The sequence below is a fragment of the Drosophila yakuba genome, chromosome 3R (genome assembly GCF_016746365.2).
Source record: "Drosophila yakuba strain Tai18E2 chromosome 3R, Prin_Dyak_Tai18E2_2.1, whole genome shotgun sequence".
In the NCBI taxonomy this organism is placed as follows: domain Eukaryota; kingdom Metazoa; phylum Arthropoda; class Insecta; order Diptera; family Drosophilidae; genus Drosophila; species Drosophila yakuba.
Window position 1 is genome coordinate 19,080,047 of NC_052530.2, and position 21,145 is coordinate 19,101,191.

At 42.9% G+C, this 21,145-nt stretch overlaps 2 protein-coding genes across 4 annotated transcripts; one reads left to right on the forward strand and one right to left on the reverse strand.

Annotated features, from left to right (window-relative positions):
• Window positions 1-4,213: 4,213 nt before the first annotated feature.
• On the reverse strand, window positions 4,214-20,972 carry LOC6537454 (transcription factor IIIB 90 kDa subunit). The gene is made up of 7 exons (XM_002097974.4): window positions 20,715-20,972; window positions 20,282-20,650; window positions 20,118-20,222; window positions 6,479-6,628; window positions 6,189-6,415; window positions 5,203-6,130; window positions 4,214-5,139 (listed from the first exon to the last, which is right to left on the reverse strand). The coding sequence occupies exons 1-7, from the start codon at window positions 20,785-20,787 to the stop codon at window positions 4,991-4,993; spliced, it is 2,001 nt and encodes a 666-aa protein (XP_002098010.1). The 5' UTR covers window positions 20,788-20,972; the 3' UTR covers window positions 4,214-4,990.
• Window positions 9,411-19,887, forward strand: LOC6537456 (BTB/POZ domain-containing protein 6). Of its 3 annotated transcripts, XM_015192871.2 has the most exons (7): window positions 9,411-9,603; window positions 14,099-14,110; window positions 14,174-14,439; window positions 16,531-17,052; window positions 17,120-17,273; window positions 17,339-18,013; window positions 18,068-19,887. In XM_015192871.2, the coding sequence occupies exons 1-7, from the start codon at window positions 9,533-9,535 to the stop codon at window positions 18,603-18,605; spliced, it is 2,238 nt and encodes a 745-aa protein (XP_015048357.1). In that variant the 5' UTR covers window positions 9,411-9,532; the 3' UTR covers window positions 18,606-19,887. The 3 variants fall into 3 exon arrangements, with proteins under 3 accessions (XP_015048357.1, XP_002098012.2, XP_039232496.1); XM_002097976.3 differs by having other exon boundaries at window positions 9,413-9,603; window positions 14,099-14,439; XM_039376562.1 differs by lacking the exons at window positions 9,411-9,603; window positions 14,099-14,110; window positions 14,174-14,439 and adding an exon at window positions 15,459-15,812.
• Window positions 20,973-21,145: the final 173 nt, after the last annotated feature.

Sequence of the window (21,145 nt, forward strand, 5' to 3'; positions counted from 1 at the left end):
TTGTTGTGCTGCCTATTTCGCGGCAAACAAGCAACTCACGCAGCTGCTGTTTATGTGTGCTGTGTGTGTGAGCGCGCGTCCATGCACATGTGTGTGTATCTGCCTTTTCCGTTTATGTTTATTCATTGAATTTATGACATTATCGTTGCCTACTTTGCAGCGCCAAGCCAGCGTGCATATATTCATGCATGCCTGCTTACACTTGCGGCCAAAATAGTAGGTGCCTGCACTTTCGAAACAGGGAAAGCACTTTTACAAGGCTTACAATGAGCATGCACATTTTGATCTCTAGTTCTTTAGAGCTCTTCAAATTAGAAAATTTTACAATTTTCCCTTTAAAGCCAAGACGACAACTATTCGGCTGACTTTAGTTGCGTATGTCGATGTGCTGGTAATAGTAGTTAGCCGCCTGCGTGTTTGTGTATATGCAGAGCCTGCAGGCCAGGTAATTGCACTTGTGTTTTGCAATCACAGCCTTGCCTAGTTTGCCAGGCACTTTATGTTCAATGCGCTGGCGGCCATAGATGCACAGGTACAGTAGAGATCCACTAACACTCTCTAATGCAAAAGCATAAATATAAAGTACACATTTGATGTTTCCATTCAATAAACATAGTTTATATTCAAAATAGTTTATGCCGAAATGTATTAACTTTTAAAAATTACCAGCTCCCTTTTTTTTGCAAAAAAAGTTTTATTTTATGAAGTACGTCCTGTAACTGCGTGCTGTGTTTTTATATTGCAGCTTAATGGCGACTGTCAAGCGTTTATTTACTTTATTATTGCATTTTTGCACGCAGGCCCCAATGTGCGTAGTTTATGGGAATGTGTGCGTGGGGCAGGACGATTGGAAATTGTCTGTTTACTGCCACTGCATCCTGCAAGGATGTGTGCCCATTGGGGCGTGCTGCCGCAGATGACTGCAACTTGCGCTGTGGCACTCACCTGCTGCTGCTAATGTGCGGCGGCCATAATCAGCAGCCACCGAAAGTTGGCCAGCACACCCCACCCCATCCATCGGCACCCCATCCCTTCGGCTTCTTGCGGCCAAAACGGTGGCCAAACATCGCCAGCGATCCGCTGATTGGGCAGCCCGTTGCCATTGCCATCGCCAGCACAAATGGTGGTCCAATGCGCCATCGACTAACTTATTGCTTTGTATGCCTATGCTGATGTTAATCAACAAAATTGAATATACGTAAGAGTGTCACAAGATAAGTGTTTCGTTAAAACTTATAACAGGGGATTAAATTTAAATTTAGATTCGTTATATATATATATAATATATAATTCTCTATTTGCTCGCTTTAATAAATAAATTTATGGATTAATTGGAAGGAGTACATTTGTCATTTGGAATTAAAAACAAAAAAGTTGCAGCAGAGCTAAATATAAAAGCTATTAAAAGTCTCATTTTGTCCATTAAAACCGTTGCAGTAACCCACTTTAATAGAGCAAAACAAATTACCAAACAAAGCATTTAGCGGCCTAATTATTGGGCATGCAGAGAGAACGCGTTTTAATTATTCATCGGGCCGAAATAACACTGGACAGCCAAAACACAACATAATTAGCGCATAAATTAGCTGCCCCACATAATATTAAATCACGAATCAATTGCAAAATCGAAATCGAAGGGTAGCTTTAAATGGTTGCCTACTTTTTTGCAGTAAAACTGCACTTAATGCAACTAATTTGTGGGGCAGTTGGACCTAATTAATCAGGTTTCCAGTGCTTAATGAACATTTAAATAATGGGCGTGCCAGAAATTAGTCCTGCTGGCACCGGTCATCCACTGCGTATACTTAATGCAGCGCACTTTAAGCGTATTAAACGCTTTGCTCACTCATTTACTCAATTATACATGGATGCGCGGCCCCTTCGCCTGGCCAGCGAATTCAACAGGCACCCACACAACTTATTTTAATTAAACGCATTATTTTCGCATTTTCGGTATTTGCCGCTGCCGCTTTATTTGTTTCCACTTATTAAATACTTTTCAAAATGGTCTCCAGCGTCGCCAGAAGTCCGCCGACCATGGCAGCCTGTGGCGGCTGTATTTAATAATAAAGCAGCCAAATCCGCAAATAAAGTGTAAATGATAAAAATTTTATTGAGAGCGAAGGCGAGCGACAGCGGCGGGAAAAAAAGTAAATCAACAGATAAAAAAGAGCAGCCAACAAAATCCGCCAGATCTGTGGAATAACCTCAGCTTGGCACATTTTTAATTAAACTGCATTAAAATATATGGCCAGCGGGAGTTCAATATATATGTACCATATATTTTATATTGAACTCTAGCTGCAAATAACATTTTTTAATTAATGTGCGGCAAGTGACAGCCGACGCAGTGTTGAGAAGGAAATTGTTGCAAAGCGTATTTTGGGCTAAACGAAGACCAGACTCTACTAATCTAGAATCATATGTTACATTAACACGATTTCATAGTTTAAAGTTGTCCCTTTTCATGCAAGGTATTTTTTATTAATGGAATTTGTATCTTTTAATACACATTTATGACTCGTCTGGTAGACACTCGAGTGTCTGTGGTAACATAATTACTGAAAAACGAAATAGATTATGCCCAAAATCTGTAGATAGCCTCCTTTTTCGCCTTAATTTTACAAAAATTTAAACAACTCGAAATAGACATTTATTTTTTATACATATATCATATTGTTTGCTTTGTTACAATTTTTAATATTTGCTTCCCATATTTAACTTTATAATTTTTCTTTTTGGAATGATAAACAAAAACAAGCAGCCACAGAAGTCGCAGCCAAAAGTCAGAAAGTTAAGCGTCCCACTCCATTTTCTCCCAGATACTCACCCCTTTCCTCAAGCTCTTTCCACGTCAGAGCTGACAGCTGGTTGTAGCTCCTGGAAAATAGCTAGCTCAGGCACTTCCTCCAATAGGTCAAAATCACATTATTGATATCCTCTGCTGCCACATAAAATCATTGCACCACTCACTCACAATTAGTATTAAAAAAAAAACATCGAACAAGTTGTTTGCTTACGTAGGACTTTTGAGAAGCGCAGAGAAGGGCACACATATTTTGGTATTATTTAGTATTTAGTATTTAGTATTAAGTATTATTTAGTATTGAGTATTATTTAGTATTAAGTATTATTTAGTATTTAGTATATCATTATTTTCTTTTAATGTAACGTAATACTTTCAACTATCTTACTTATGTATAATTTTATATTTTCACTTTGAATGCCATCTGGAGCAATAGAAACAGAATAGTGTTATTTAAGTATAAATATTAATTAATAATATATATGTACTATATGGCAGAGCATCCAGGTGTTTGTTGACACTCTATTTGCTGAGACACCCGGTGTTTACCGGGTGCACTTAGAGTGCCGGTGGCTTGCTGCAGTTTTCTGATACACAGTATATATGTATACTAATATATAGTGCATATATAATTTATCAAATATATATATTATACATAAAAATGCGCACCCATCATGATCGCAGGAAAAAGCGCGCATGAAAGCATAAAAATTGTATTAGCAGGGATTAATGTGCTCAATCGGGCGATTATCCACATCAGGAGGCAGTCAGGGAAGGACGAGGACGAGAAGCAGCGACCCCCAGTTCACAACTGGCTGTTCCCAGCTGGCTGCGCATAAATTAGTCGCACTGACCAGGAAACTTCCAAGTGGCTGGCCAAGTCAAGATGTCTACTAATTGCCATTTTACTGTCACATTTGCTCTGGGATTTACATGTGCATACATTTCACATTATCGTTGCAACTTGGCCGGCTAAGCCTGTTCCGGGAAATGGCCAGGACCACGCCCCATCAGGACTCGACTCTCGAGCGGTTCGTGTGCATTTTATTAATAATTATCCTTTGGGCCCCGGCTGTGGGCTTATGCAAATTAGCGAACGGGCATTAAGTGCAGTTAACTTCAGCCTGCTTCGGCAGCCATTTGGAAGCGGGGAGAGCTGGCTGTTCTGGCTGTTCTCAACTTTACTTCCGGCATAAATTTGTTGAAAAGTGAAATGAATTACATGTTCTGGAAACAGAAAAGTTGTGGAAACATTAGTTGGAGTGGGGGGGAAGTTTAAAGCGAAAGTTGACTATGCTTTTTAAAATGCAGTCGATAATTGCCCCTCTTTGCTTTTACTTTGGAGGGAGAGAAGTATATATATTTTTATTCATAATATTTATTTATATATATATAAAATGCAAAGGGTTATATAAAAATTGGAGTTTGTAGTTTACTTTACATACAGCATAAATAAGATGTTACCGCTAGTCATTAACTTAATCTAAGATGGAGACATTACAGTTTGCTAATTTGTTCAGAAGGGAAAACGGTCACAATTGGAAACTCGTAAATGAGCCCCAAGAAACTGCCCCGAACTATGCTATACTTTATGGGAGCACTGATGCTGACTTGCTGAACCGTAGGCAAGTAAATTAACACTAATTACAACATAATAACTATAAAATCGCAGAGACAAGTGCCCGGCAGACTCAACAGCTCATTGCCGGGCACTTGCCACTCAACGCAATGGCCGTGGAGCCGGGCCAAGTTCCTGGCCGGGCCAACAACTGAACAGAACTGAACAGAACTGAACTGGGCTGAACACTGGCCGCCTGCAGCGCCGGAGAAAGGCAAGCAAAACAGAGTGCAAAACATGATTAAGAGTGAAATATTTATTTGCAGCACTTGGAGGCGCGCCACGGTAGCGCCAACAATTAGAAGCTAGCTACGAGTACCAGCCCAGAGTGTTCGGGAGTACCGGCTCAGCGCCTCCTCGCGCCGACATGGCTTAAACATGTAAATGGCTGCTAGGAGGAGGCCATGATTTAATGGCCTCCACTGCTAAGGAGCCCAGGAAATAGCGCGGCGGCAACAAGTGCACGGCCCTTAATGCTTAGTTTAATTGTATTACGAGTAGGTCGGGTACGATAGAATCTGCGTGTATATACTAAAATGCTTTAAACGCTAAATGCGAGCTTATGCCTAGTATTCCTCCTCCTCGTCAAAACCATAGCCAAACTCATCGTCGTCTCCGCCCGTGTTGAGCATGTCTTGAAGAGTGGCCTCCGGTTCTGCCTCGGGCTCGACGTCAGGATCCTCAGCTTCCGCCTCGGCATCTTCGTCCAGGTCATCTGGGAATGTAATGTACAGATTTATGAGCTGACAACCCACGTGATTTACTTGGTATGACCCACCTGCTTCCACCACAACTGCTGGCTTGGAATCCGGCTGCTCCACATCCGCAGCTTGGCTGACCGGCAGACCCACCTCTAGTTTGGGACGTTTCCTACTGGGTCCGGGCAGATCGTAGGTTGCCCTATTGCCCCTGCTCTTGGAAGGAACAGGGCCTTCCTCCACTATGACCGGCTGCTGCTTCAGCTCTTCCAGAGTGCTCGGTTTGGTATCCGCACTCGTTGTGGGAGAGTCATCAGTCAGTCCGCCAATGCCGTCAGTCAGGGTCTTGAGAATCTCGTAGTTGATCTTACTGGAGATCTTCTTCTCTTGCAGCATCTTTTCGATGGCCTCGCCGGCTGTGGACGAGGGACCAATGACCTTCTTGCGTGGCTTCCGCTTCTTTCGCTCCGGCTTTCCCTCCTCGCGTTCCTTGGCCAGCCGCTCGTCGCGTTCCTTTTGCTCTTGCAGATACTCGGCATTGAGGTTCTTCCACATTTCCAGCTTGGCCACCGCCTCATCCTCAGTCAGCACGTACTGATCCAGTTCGTCGTCGTTCAGATCATCGGTGATGAGTTCTTGTTCCTGCGGCTGCTTAGCCTTTTCCACGTCCTCCAGATCGCTCTGCGTCACCCTGCAAATAGCCTCGATATCCGGTCGAAGGCCTTCAATCCCAGCCACCAAACCACCTGGTTCGGTCTTCTTTACGTCCTCGTTCTTGGCTATCAATTCCTTGATGACCTCCGCATTAGATTGTTCGATAAACTGCCTGGACTCCTCCAGTTCGATATCCTTTTCCGAGGTGCTCTTGGGTGTGCTTGGCGAGCTTAGTGGAGTGCCTCCCTTACACTTTGTCAGTTGTCGGTAAACTGAGTTCGAGTACTTGCCTAGATCTTTTTCCAGGTGAGCATCAATTTCTTTTTGCAACTCTGTTAGCTCGTGCTCGCCCATCTTAGATGATTTTTAAATTACTTTATTTGTATACAGAATTACACAGATTTATACTTACATCTTTGATCCTCTCGCGATCCTTTTTGCGCGCTGCCTTAAAGGAGGGCGGATCCTGTTCGCGCTCCAGGTCAACGGTCATGAACTCCTCCAGGGTTAGGCCACCCGAGGGCGTTTCAGCAAACTCCGAAAGGCGCTTCCGCAGCGTTGACTCATGGATCTTGACCACACCTATCACGTCCAGCATGGTGCGACTGAAATCGTGCATCCGCGCCGCAATCAGCAGAGCTTAAGGTCGAAAGTAATCCCCTTTAGGCGCCGCTATTCATTTCGATTTCATGGTTCACTCACCTGCCCCACAAAGGCCAGTGGGTCGTCGTCCCGAGTGCATGCAGTCCTTTTTCATGCGCTGCACAATCCTCAGAGCCGTCATCGAAACCTCGTGCGTTTTGGCACCCAACTGCAGTCGATTGGCAAAACGCATAATGTACAAACACGGGTCTGTAAATAGGAGAAACAGTATAAATTAATATGCGAAAAGATGTATTCTATAACTAATGGTTAGCAGGGGGATATTAATTGATAAACACGGAAAATGTAGAAACCAATTAGCGAACAATAAAGCTGATTTATATTTTTGAAGAAAGGTTATTTCGCACAGTAATAAACATAGCATAGGAACATTCATTCTTCTTTGCGAGTGAGTAGGACCACTACCCCAGTTCGCAGTAACGTCATAAAAAATGTGAGATTCCTATAAAATACACCAACTGCAAGAGCATCAGACGAAGAACTTGTTCGACGACCTTGAAGCCGGGTCGGTCTAGCCAATGAAACCGAAAACATTCAATAACCGGCCCACGTCTCCATGGACAGCTGCCGAAATAAACAATCTTGAACCCGAACTTCAGGTCCGATATTATTCAATTCATTCAACTTTTACATGGCAATGAGAGGTGCAGAGAGCCGCTGTGGGAGAGTGAGCAAACAGAAGACTTTTTGAGGCCCGAAGAGTCGCCAAGCGACAGAGATTTTCTATCATGCGATATGTTTACTTGTGCGCTCTGCACGAACATCACGCATCCGTCACGTAGTCCCGCAGTCGCGCCAAAGGTTTTGGGCCATTCATTGGCCTATTAAACCGATAATTAGCTGTATTTGAACTAGATGAAAGACAGGCCCTGCCAAGGAAACCCACTAGACAACATGTGCAATTAACACTTGGCCCAGTCATTTCGGCCAGACCGAAAAACAAAACCCAAACGCAAACTCAAACTCAAACTCAAACGGCAATTAACGCACAACAAATACTTGGAAAAAAGAGTGCGAAACGCATTGGAAAATCAAAGCCAGCAGACACACGACCTTGTCAAAGTTATTTGCCAATATTTTTTTCCATTTCGTACTTAACTAACAGTTTACAATTTGCCCACAAATTGGACAAGAGGATTTTCTAAGAGCCCCACAGTGGCTCAACTGTATGGTCACTGGAGTTGTACAATTTCATTTTACATAATTGCTGGAATAATTATTCAAGATAATGGCAAAATAAATGGTAGGCCATATAGGTTTTAATTATTCATATAATTACAAAAAAGATACTTTGCTTTACAACATTTTACTTATAATACATAGCGGCCCAATCTTTTATGGACAACCTTAATTTGACCACATTGAAATAACTACAATGGACCTCTCTGCTGTGCATAATTTTTAGAAGGGCTCATAGAAGTAAGACAGAAGTGGTGGATGAATCTGTGGATCATTATAAAATAATGATAAATAAATAATAAGCAGACATTATTATATCCGAATTCTTTACCCCAAAATGCTCGATTATAAAATGAATACCTGCCTAACCAGCTACTCTCATATTTATCCACCCACCCGGAGGTTGGCACATTATTCCGGAACTTACTGCTAATCCTTCGCCCTCCAGTTCCCGACTCGTTTGTTGTTTGTGCAGCGCCACTTGACACACAAAGCCAGATGCTGTTGAACGTCAACCCCTGCTGACCGAGAACGAGGGGCTAGAACGACTGTATGGAAGATGCTTGTCAAAGTCTCGCCAACTGAACTCCTCAAACAAACAAAAAACAGCGCAAAAAAGGGAACTTCGCAAAAGGAGGAACAAATTATTTATTAAACCCTAATGAATGGGCACATTTGTGGAGGCCCCGAAGAGGCGGCACTCAAACTCTGGCGCCCCCTGTAACAGCCCCTCAGCCATCGCCCCTGCTTTTTGTTGCTACTGCCGTTGTGGAGTGGTCCACTTGAAAAATGATGCCGCTGATGCGGTGACTGCGAACTGTGATCGGAAACTGTGACTGCATTGACCCTTCAGCACAGCGCCCACTCATCTGCCACAGCTGTTACTTGAACTGCTGAAGCAGCTAGTGCTGCACTCAAAGAAATATTTGCTAGCTTCAATTTATTCTGTGGCTTCAAAATTTCCACTTCTATCGCTAGTAATAAATGGGCTTTAATATTCTTTTCAAATTCTATTAGCAACATATTTACCAAACAATTCCGTGATCTTTTGCCTTTTCAAGCCAAATTTCAAACTCAACGTTTATAGGGATCAAGTATATATACATTGGGGACCTATTCATTTATTTGACTTTCTTGGAATATTTTTTTGCAGTGTTCTGCTGCTTTTTGACAGTTGCCAGCAGGGCTGGTGCTAATGGTTTCTTAATGTTGCCGCCCCTTGTCGCAGCCCATTTGCTGCGATATCCTGCGAATGCCGCAACTGCAGCTAGTGAAATTATTATTATTTAAACTTTATTTTTGCGTTTGTCATGACAGCAATTATCATTTTGAGTGCACCGCCGGCTGTGTCCCCCCCTGCGCCGCTGATTACTTCTGCATTTTGCGAAAAATGCCAACGATTTGGGTTCGAGTTTCCATGCTGCAGCCACAATTAACTGAGTTTTGCTGCTTTAATTGTTTTGTAATTGACCAAGAACGCGAGATTAATGGGGAAATGAAATCTGAGGAAATGTCGCGTACAAGAGTCGTGCAAACAAAACCTAAAATGAAGCGAAAATCAAATCAAATCGTCGCATTGATCGCATTTATCGCATGCAATATATGTGACCGTCTCAAGGCGAGCGAATAAAAAACCGAAGCTAAAACCATATAGTCGATCGTGGTCGATCGGCTGGCGAGTCTCGAGTTGCCGGTTTTGTATCTCACCAGAAAAATTAGTAACTCACTACGAATTCGTTCGTTGACTCGCGCAGTCGCAGTCGCAGCCGTCAGTCGAAACGAGAAATACAATCAAATACGACCATTCAAAACGTGGCCGGTCGTCGCGCATGCGCAAAGCCAAAAATTAATAAAAAAAAAAAAAATAATACAAATATTAAATAAAAGAAGTGGCTGAGGGGACGAGATCCCTCTATGTGTAAGGGCCATTTCATCAGTTGTCAGCCATCAGCCATCTGCACAACGAATCCCAACAAATTACAAAAGTGTGTATATCTGCCTGATTGCTTGTTAAAGTAATAATAATCGTTGACAAAGTGCGCGTAGCTCGTTTGTTTGTTCTTCTGTTGAAGTTTTAATTTATGTGCACTTTTGTATTTTTCACTTTTTTTCATCACTCAGCCGACAGCTCGGCGATGCCGGTTGAGCGTAAACGAATGAAAAAAAAACAAAAAACATGGAAAAAACATGCCAAGAAAATTGCTTTGAGTGAAGTGCAAATAAAACAGAGGAGGCATTGAAAAAATCCCCAAAAATTCCGCACAGATAATTGCTTCTAAGGCTCATCAATCGCCCCCAAACCCCATTCTCACACCTGTCACGATCATCTTCCCTACGTTCTCTCTTTCCATACTCTCTGTTTACTGTGTACCGAACTCATCGAGTTTGGCTGCGGATAAACAGGTGCTGTGGTTAATTAATTGTTTCAATGTTTAACCCATTAAGTGCCACCCGGAAAGTGCTTAGCAATGCTAAAATCAATCAGCGAATCGAAGAATTTCGATTCATTAACTGCAACCACTCGAAATCGAGAAATCTCTTGATTCAATAATGACTTCCTAATGAACTGCCTAATGCACGCCTCCATATCGCATTTTGAATTTAAACAGTTTCTGAGATATGAGATCTCAATTAGGGCTATAATCTCTTATCAGCGTGGCTTAGGTAGTTGCGCCGTGTAATTATCTGTTAGCTGCACTCTCGGTTAATTGCCGAGCATTTGCTTGTAATTTACTGCTCATAACTATGATTTGTGTTTAGAGGCGCTGCTTTTAATGACAGCCCTTTCAGTGTTTGTGGCTCTTTCGAAAATACTTCAATTTAGCGGGCAGCCAAAGTCCCACACTATTTCGTGTTTGTATTTCGAAACACAAGGTAAACTTTAGAAAAAACGCTCATAAGGCCCCACCCAAACAGAAGAGGAAAGGTTGGGGAAACAAACAAAAGACGAGCGGAATACGACTTCTCCCCCTAGACATCGAATTCGCATTTAGAATTCCACTCGAAAACCGCGCAGCCTGGCGGCATGAATGCCTAAATATTAAGTAACACGATGACAATTTTTAAGTTTTAACTAATATACATATGTATAAGCAGAAGAGGAAACGAAAACTGGTTTCAAATAAAAGATTTGACAAAGAACCAAATGTCGCCATAGCCACAGAAAACCGATTTAGAATTCAGCAACTCATGGCGGCGAATCGAAAGACCATTCAAATGGGGATTTTTCTGGGCCATAAAAGAATCGAATGCAAATAACAAAAGTAAACGATTGTAAAAAATGTTAATTCGTCAAGTCATTAGACAAAATGCAACATGACTTACCAAATAATGCCAAGAAATATGAAAAGTGAGTGAGAAAAACTGCATGTTAATGTCTATAAAATTATCCGCAAATTAAAGCGTCTAAGCCAAAGACGCTGCCTGAAAAGCTGAAAAACTGAAAAGCTGAAAAGCTGCAAGGCTGAAAAACCAAAAGACAGAGCCACCAACCGACAGCTGACGGTCTGAATTATTGCGAAACAACCTAAGGGCACTCGAACCGAGGTCCAAACTCACATGAACACCTCAAACAAAAGTCGAGACTCTCAGAAAATGGAACTCTGAAGCTTGACGAGAATTGGACACTCTGGTCCAGAAATATTGCCAAATGAGACGCCAAGCGGAGCGAATGCAAAATATTCATAGGCTAATGTATAACTAGTACTAGAACTTAGTACACGTGAAGTAATTACTAAATATTATTATTCTTACACTGCAAAGATTCCGTAACAGAAGGAAAAGTTCAATAATTTCCAGTTTGCTGTTTCATAATCGAAAATAGTATAGTTAATCGAAAAAAGCTGCTAGAAATCAGAAGCATATAACAAGCATTTTGACAAAAAGAACCACTTGTGGATAATCGTCCATTCCTAATCCTTTGAGCACAATCTGTTCAACATGCGATTTTGACCCCAATCGGATTATACTAAAAACTTAAAACTTATACTTTAATCGTATAGCCCTTATCAGATTACAGAGCTGCAAATTGCCATAAAAACACAAAATAAAGGCATATAAAAAATGTACAAAGTTGGCGAATTGGCCAAAAACAAAAATCAGACAAGCGCGAACAATTTAAGTGCAAAATCGGCAAATCAACGAGCTCTTTTGCCGAACACTTGACCGACTGATCGCCCAATCGACAGTTTGAGTGCTTTTGGCCAAGAGTTCGACAGGTTATTTTATTTTATTGGCCACGTTAGCGAGCGAATGTCTGGCAACTGCGATGTGAGGGGCTTCAGAGGTCGATTGCTTTCGAGGCTTAGATTTTATCCAGAGAATCCGAGAGTTCATGACGCATTTGCTTAATCAACTAAATGCGTGGCCATTTGCAAAACAAAAAATGCAACAAAAGGAGCTCGTTAAAAAAGGGCTGCAGAGTAATGGGAAAACAAAAGACTCCACATATAGTAACTGCAAGAAAAAAGAGACAAACTCTTCATTTTTTTCTGTTTTTTTTCTCACTTTCTGGTTTGCTGTGATCTTGTGTTTGTGGTTGGCTTTTATTTTGGTTTTATTTTTTTTTTGGTTTTTTGGCCAAGCATGTAATGAGGAAATAAAAATCGAAAGTGTTACGCGGGCGTTGCTTTGGGGTCTCCCCTTTACCAACTTTACCTTTTTTTCGTTCAGTGTGTGAGTGCGATGGTGACCCGAGACTTGGCCAAAAAGTGGGTCGCACCATTTGCAATTAAAGAGGCAATGAAAAGTGAAATAGTGAAATAAACCCCGAGCTGAGGAAAACAACGAATACAACTGGGGGAAAAGGGCGACCAAAGTAAATGCAAGTAAATGCGAAATGCACCTTTATACCGAAAGAAAAAACGCATTTAATACGAAAATCGGCGCTTCCACGCGCGATAAAGAAATGAAATGAAACAAGCCGAAATTTAAATGTGGCTGGAAAATAACAAAAATAACGAAAATAACGAAAGCCTACAGCTGATGAATAATAAACGTGACTCGATTGTTAAGCCATGAAATTAATTTAGCATAAATTGTATGTGATTTGCATGGCAACTAAGAGGGTTGAGGGGTTAAGGCGAATCGCAGGGGTTTCGCTGGGGGAGTGCAAGGCAGCTGCCTAGAACTTTGTGCAATTTGTCTAAGTGTAAATGCGAGTCAGCAGGTTTTAAAAGTTCAACAGTTCACGGCTACTAAGAGGCCTATTTTAAAATACTTACCAAATGTTATAATTATAAATCTAGAAGAATATTTTATACGTTGTTACTAAAAAAATCATTTCTATCACTGGGAATCAAATTTATTAGTTGAGAAGCTCAGGATCTACCACTGTATATTCATTCTGTCAAATGAAAGATGACGCAGCAGATTGATGCATTCATGATCTTAAATGGCAATGCAAATATTTTCCATTGTTTCGATACCTGTTATGCAACACAAATATGCTACCGCCATTTAAATGATAAGCATCCAAACTAATAGAGTTATACTAAATAATATTTCCGTCCCTCCAAAGTATTTTCCTATCAGCCAAAACTGCCTCAGTGATGCAACTAAAACTAATTCAAGTCAAAGATCCAACTCATTTTAGCCCGAAGATGTGTCGAAGCATGAAGAACTTCATTAGGCGTCGGCGGAAAATGTCATTGTTTTTCTGGGGGCGTGGCTGTGGGGGAGTTCGTAATACATACATACATACATCAGTGTGACAGGTGGAGAGGAATACGTTTATCCACATGTATCGCCTCGCCACAAACTCGTTGATTGTGGCAAAGACAGGCCGTGACGAGACAAAAATAAAGTGAGAGAAACAAAATTATGTCCATGTCTGTCGCAGTTTTGTTTTGGTTACGGACTTCGCCATGCTGCCAATTAAAAGTAGCCGCTTGCATAATTTCCGCTGGTAGAGAGTCAGGTGCAAGAGTTCTCCAGTTGACCCAAAAACACTTTTTAGCCCAAACTGCTGGGGATTGCGACCCCCAAAGTCAACAAAAAAAAAAAGTGAGGGGCTCGCCTAAATTCACTTCCTGCAGCTAATAAAAAGCGACAAATGCGTGCGAGCTGGAGTTGAAATTGAAAATAGTAATGGAAATGGAAATGGAGAAGTGAAAGTGGAGCCCGCAATTGGCCATTTTTCATATGAGTGGCAAGCTCGAGTACTGAGCCAAAATTGAATCGAAATTGTATCATTTATATCCATAAAAATCAGATTATGTTACATATAAAAAAAAATTACTATCGCGGCCAAACTAATGGGGGTGCTATTACAATTTGCGGTTAGCTTTCAACGAAATGAATTTATTTTTATCTCGCTAAACTGAAGTGTTAAAACTGAGAACGACAGGTGGCAACAATCCTAGCATACTGAAAAAACCATCTCATTGTATAAAGTACTAACCAATTAATTTAATAAACTTTTGATATATATTTTAGTAAGTTATATAATTGTTATATCATTTCCTCCAACTTTTATTGCAGCCAGAAGCAGAAGTAAGGTGAAGATGAGCCCGCAACTGAACATAAGATGATCGAGGCCTTTGCGAATCATTTTAGCAGCCATCTGGGACGCCACCTCTTCTACTGGGCCATCGAATCGAGCAGCGCCACTTCGGGAAACTACGGCCTCAACCTGCGGCTCTCCGAGCTGATCAACAAGTTCCACGGCCCCCTCGAGCGGGGAGTGCAAGTGCTGGACCACCTGCTCACCCTCGAGGAGGACGACTTCGCCGGCCACTGGGGCAGCGCCTACGCGCACAACTATGAGCCGGAGTACGCCGCTCGAGTGCCGGAGAACGAGGAGCTGCCACCTCCAGAACACAGTGAGTTATTCTAAGAACATTATTACTCGTTTTTACATGGAAATATATAGAAATTCTTTAAATACAATATACATTATCCCACCCTTTTGGGGATTGTAAAGAGATGGCATAGCAGGCCACCATTTATTGGCTTTATCAGCCGACCAACCGATTTCCGATACACCAAAATGGGAGGTAGCTGGGGTATGACTCAGATATCAACTTAGCCAAAGGTCAACAACATGTTTTTATATTTCGGCACACATCTTCGATCCGCTGCCGGTTGGTGCTTCTGTGCTTCTGTTGGTGCGGCTGGTGCAGAAACTGGTTTTACTGTACACGAATGTGCTAAGAGATAAACAAACCTTGACAAGTAAGCTCGGTGGCCGAGCAAACACATCAAAATCGATTTCAAGTTCAGCGCTATGTTTCTTCATAATAAATATTCGCGGGACAGGCAATAAATAATAGTCCAAATACGATTCGGACATGCAAATACCGAGTAAAGCCACCAACAAGGCTGATCGAAAAGAGGCATAGACTTGTAAAATAAAAGTTTTGCATTTGGAAGTAGTAACACACAGAAAAATATATAGCCAATATATGAAACAATAGTTTTAAATTGGAAAAGTCATGTTACATCAAAAATGCAAACTTGGTCTAAAAAATATCATTTGTATGGATTTTTCTTCTTGTGTTTTGTACCAAAAATGAGAACTTTTTAGAATCTAAGATCCTCTTTTGCTGTGTAACATAAACCTCTTGGATCGGCCCTATTAGCTCCCACACGTACGTATTTTTATGGCGCGCCATGACGGAAATACATATTAGTATCGAGTGGCCGTGATATAATCAAAATGGGTTGCGAAATCCACAGTTGACGTATTTCACCTAATTTAAATTCAAAACAGGCGCCCAATCGCGGCGCTAGCCAACACTGTCGCAAAAAGTACCCCAGCAGATTCGTGTGACCAGCTGGCAAAAGGCCATGAATTACCACCTTTCCAGCCATTACACACAGCTGATCCGAATACAACACTGGTTGCAAAAGCTTTCCAGCCCTCGCAATAAATACTCGTATATTCTATTCTCTGGAAAAAATAATACAAAAAAAAAAGTAGAAAAAGCGCCGCAAATATGTCATACGATTGACTTAAGTGAAGGCAAATGTTTGATCAGCGAGCACTCGACTGAAGTCTCACCAAGTTTCTGCGTTTTCCCCTTCCGGAGGCCACAAATCGCACTTTTCACCGCGATGGCCAGCAGCAGCAACAATTCCACGGCCAACAATCACGGAGGCCACAATCCGCTAAACCGACTGTCCCTGAAGTCCGCCGGAAAGCGCAACCAGGAGAGCATGTCGCACTCCCAGCCGAACGGCGGTTGGATAAATGGTAAGGCGGAGGACCTGGAGGCGGATTAGCGAAGGCGCCCACTGTCCTAGGGGCGTGCGAGGGGGTGGGTAGGGGGTAGGGGGCAGCGCAGGTGCACTGCGTCTGTGAGTTATTGATTTTTCACACAACTTAAGCACTGTCGCCAGGGGAGCGGGTAGCGGGGGAGGCGGATCGGGAGGGGCGCTGTCTGGCAACACAAGCAACAACAACAACATAACCCCAATGCGTTGCTATTTTGAGACGCTCCACTTTTAGGAAACAGCGGAGCCTCGCTAAGAAGAACTTCTGTTGCGATGCAATGAACTTTAAACTTTACTGAAATCGAGAAATAAATATGCGCACAGCTTAGATCAGCCGTGACTTTTATGGCTCCATTCTCAAAGGTCAAGGTTTTATTGTCTCTGGAATATGCCTTACATATGCACGGGAATAATACAATGCTCATTAGAAGCTTCCTCATCATTAAAACATGAAATGCATTTGCCAGGTACACACATGGTGCCCATACAGCAAGGCCCCACTGTACCTGGGCTGTAATAATTGTGGAAAAAAGGGGAGACCCTGGCATTTGTTATTTATGATGCACACGCAGCGGAAGTTGGACAAATGTGGCCACGCGTGCTGCTGATTCTGAGCGAACTGGGTGGGATCATTAGGACAGAAACACGTAACCCGGTTAACCCAAATATTAAACCATTTTGCTTAACCCCATTTGCAGTGGAAACCCTGAACAATGGCAACGGGCTGCTCCACTCGCCGCCCCACAATCACCAGCAGCAGCAGCAGCAACAACAGCGAGTCGGAGGAGGTGCATCGCCAGCTGGAGGCGCAGGAGGTGCCTCTGCCGGTGCGGATCACAATATCCAGATAACGCAGCCCATCAGTGCTCCATCTTCACCGCTGGCCTCACCGGGCGCCCTCAACAGCAGTAGCAGCAGTGGTGGAGGTGGCGCAGGAAGTGGCGGAGGAATCTCCGGCAGTCCCACAGCCTTTTGTCTGCCCTCCAGTTCCGCAGCGGCGGCTGTGGCTGCTATCTCGGCTACGCCCACCAGCGGGAGTGGATCGTATGTGTGCTCCGCCGGAACCAACTGGCATTTCGCGGCTGTGGCAGCATCCAATGCCATCGATACGGCTGATCCCAACTGGCAGGCCAGCAAGGCGACGGTCCTCGAGAGGAATGCAGCCATGTTCAACAACGAGCTGATGTCCGATGTCAAGTTCATTGTGGGCGGAGAGTTCGGTAAGCGATCTTCACTAGGCTCACTAGCGAATAACACAGCATTGCTCATCACCTGTCTTTTCAACAGACATCGATCCCATTCAGACCATTCCCGCCCACAAATATATTCTCGCCACGGGCAGTTCCGTATTCTATGCTATGTTCTATGGAGGACTGGCGGAGAACAAGCAGGAAATCAAAGTGCCTGACGTGGAACCCACTGCCTTCCTAACGTTGCTAAGGTGAGAGTGCAGATTGCATTAAAAATCAACCTTAACCAACCAAAACCCTTTACGATTCCACTTAGGTACCTTTATTGTGATGAAATCAAACTGGAACCTGAACACATTCTGGCCACGCTATATGCGGCCAAGAAGTACATCGTCCCGCACTTAGCCAGAGCATGCGTCAACTACCTGGAGGTGAAGTTGACGGCAAAAAACGCCTGCCTACTTCTCAGTCAATCGCGTCTGTTCGAGGAGCCCGAGCTGATGCAACGTTGCTGGGAAGTGATCGACGCCCAGGCCGAGATGGCGGTTAAGTCCGAGGACTTTGTGGACATTGATCTCAAGACCTTTGAGTCGATTCTCTCGCGAGAGACACTCAACTGCAAGGAGATCCACTTGTTCGAGGCGGCCCTTAACTGGGCCATGAACGCCTGCGAGAAGATGAGCATTGACGATACGCCACAGAACAAACGCAGGCTGCTGGGACAAGCGCTGCACCTCATCCGCATTCCCACAATGTCGCTGGAGGAATTCGCCAACGGTGTGGCCCAGACAGGCATTCTTTCGTCGCAGGAGACTATCGACATGTTCCTGCACTTCACAGCCAAGATGAAGCCCTCTCTGGGCTTTCCCACACGCTCCAGGGCGGGATTAAAGACTCAGGTCTGCCACCGCTTCCAGTCGTGCGCTTATCGCTCAAACCAGTGGCGCTACCGTGGACGCTGTGATTCAATTCAGTTCTCGGTGGATCGAAGGTGAGATAGACAGACAGTTATTGGATTAAGATAATGAAGAACTTCTAATTTTAGAATTTTCATTGTGGGTTTTGGACTGTACGGCTCGTCAACTGGCGCTGCCAACTATAACGTAAAGATCGAACTTAAACGCCTGGGCCGCACCCTTGCAGAGAACGACACTAAGTTCTTCTCGGACGGATCAAGCAACACGTTCCACGTGTTCTTCGAGAACCCCATCCAGATCGAGCCAGAATGCTATTACACCGCCTCCGTAATCCTGGATGGAAACGAGCTTAGCTTCTTTGGCCAGGAGGGCATGTCCGAGGTGCTAATGGGCAATGTAACTTTCCAGTTTCAATGCTCGTCCGAGAGCACCAACGGCACTGGAGTTCAGGGTGGCCAAATTCCTGAGTTAATTTTCTACGGACCCACCACAGTGACCGCAATGAGCTCGCCCACAAATTCACTGTGTCCCACGCCAATTGGTGGTGGTTCCTCTAATGCAGGAGCGACTTCAACTGCAGCAGTGGGAACAGTGGTTCCAAATGGCAGCAATGGATCTGGCAATAACGCCAACAGTTCTGGGGAGGATGGCGACGGAAGCACCTGATGCGCACAGCTCTACTGCGCCGAGTGGCAGGGAGCCTGTTACTACCGCCAACAGCAGCAGCAGCAGCAACAGAGGAGACCAGCAGAACAATACAAAACACAGCAACCACAAAAGCTACAGATACAAAATCGAAACTCATGGGTTTTCAGTGCAGCACAACAAAGTAAATTGGAATTTTAGGCGCATATATATATACCAAGATAGTAGAGTGCTCTAGTTTTCATAATAGTCCTATATATATATAGACATATATACACGTCAAAGCATAGACACATATATATACACCTCGGCAGTGCGTTTTAAAGCTCCAACACAGTTGTCAGTACGTGATCATCTCAAAAGGAAAGTCATCCGAAGCAAGTCAATCGATATAAGGAATTTGCGATATATGAAAAATTCCCTTCGATATCCCAAGTATGTTAAGCCAGTTAAATACACGGTTTTGCAGTTCTAAAACGCACTGTACATAGTCTGTTGGTAATGCATATAAAGATATTTTGAAATCGAAAAAAGTTGATCATATACACCCTTAACTATATAGATGCAGATTAGTAGTTGACTCGAAAACTTAACACGTTCCACGATTTAAGAGGGCGGGGTGGGGTAATATGGGCGCTATATAGAGACGCATAAATAAATGCAATAAGTGAAAATCGGGCAATCAGTCAAGCTAGCGTTAACCAATATTCTAAAGACAGTTAAAGGGAGAGTGGACAAAAGCTAATACGATATATACCAAACATATTTTTGCCAGCATATACCTAACATATACACACATCTGATCTGATAATGATAAACTATAGTCCTAAATACTTCAAGGGAGAGTAGGCCATGTTAAGAAATGCATACGACGAATTTGAATTGAATGAAAGCCAAGTTAACCAGTTTACGAATTAGCAAACGAAAATGAAATCAAGGGATCTTGTACGAGTATGCGCACAAAATCTTCTCTACATATATATTCAAATATTAATCTTGTAGTATGCATTATATATATTTCGTAGTTGTTCCATTATATCTCTCATACATACACAATATGCCTTTCTACTGATATTAAGCCCTGTACTTCTCCTGTGCATTATAGCCTGCTGTGCGCAACAATCAGTTTTACGTTCGAGTTTTAAATTTCTTTGGAAATTGTACTGATTTTTTGCTTTTGATAAGACAATTATGGTTTTTATATACATATATCTATATAAAATGTTATCCTATATTGATTATGAATCTATTATCATTATGTACTTTAATCAAACAAATACATTATTAGATTTTTGCGAATTTACTTTCTCGAGTTGAAAAGGTTGGTTATTGGGATTGACCATTTACCTAAGTAGTAAAAAAGAAGAATTTGACTTACTAGTCAAATGTCAAAATCCTGAGCAAAGTAACTTAAGCAAGATCAAGTTACAAAATACAAGATCCTGGGTTCCCTATGAATACAAGTCGCTCTTTGAGTAGAATTGACTATGGATCGCCATTTTAACATATAGTTTGGTATTCGTATTCACTTACCCACAGAAGGTATGTTGATACAAAGGGCATGCGATAACTTTAAGTAGGTTCGCCCAAGCTCATAAGAACAGATCTGTTGTACGTCGCTGATGTCGATGAGGAGATCTGTAGAAATATGAGCAGTTAATGTGATACTCCTTAAGCAAAAGGAATGCCCGACTCACGGGAGGTGCCCTCTGTCCTGCACGTCATGTACACGCAGGCAGCGTAAATGTGGGTGCTCTTCCTGCCGCGAGTGAGATGCCTACTCAGTGCCATCTTAAAGAAATTTAGAGCAGTATCCGCATAGTGCTGGGATAGCTGCAGCTGCTGGCAGAGCAGTGTGATGTCCTTCTTGGCCTTTTTGATGGTCACCTCGCGGGACTCGGTGCCCGATCCCACCTGGAACTTGCCGTAGCCGTAGTTGGTGGCACCGCCCGACGACTCGGCGGACACAAACTGGCCGATTGCAGCTGCTCCATGGCCCACTTCCTCGAATTGCACTTCTGATACAATGAGAGAATCCTCCAAGACCGAGCCGCAGTTCATGCAAACTAGAGTGAGTGAGTGAACGTTATTATGGATCCTTTAATGTTAATATAGCCACAGCCAGCATACCTCGATCTCCGCGAGCATTGTCTTCCTCGATCTCATTGGATCCGCAATTGCGACATTTTAAGCCCGAAGACATGATTGTTGTTCGTTCTTTGCCAAAATGTACACTTCCGCCTGCGAGGTTTAGTTTTTACCCGCTGTTTTGACAGTTTAAACTACTTGTTTGCTGTCAATTTAACGCATTTTTCTACTTTTATTTGAACAATTTGCAATTTGTTGCCAATTGAAATCAACACGCTTGGAAAACAGCTGATTCAACCGGCGGCGTTGTTCAACACTGATATGCTAGAGATGCGCATTCCGCAATCACGAATCACTCTTGCCCAACTGAAAGTTCTAATAAGAGTTTTAGAGAGTAAATTGCAACAATAAAAGAAAACTAGTAACGCTTATTTTAAATATTTGGTTTCAACGCTTTTGGCATATTTTTCAAT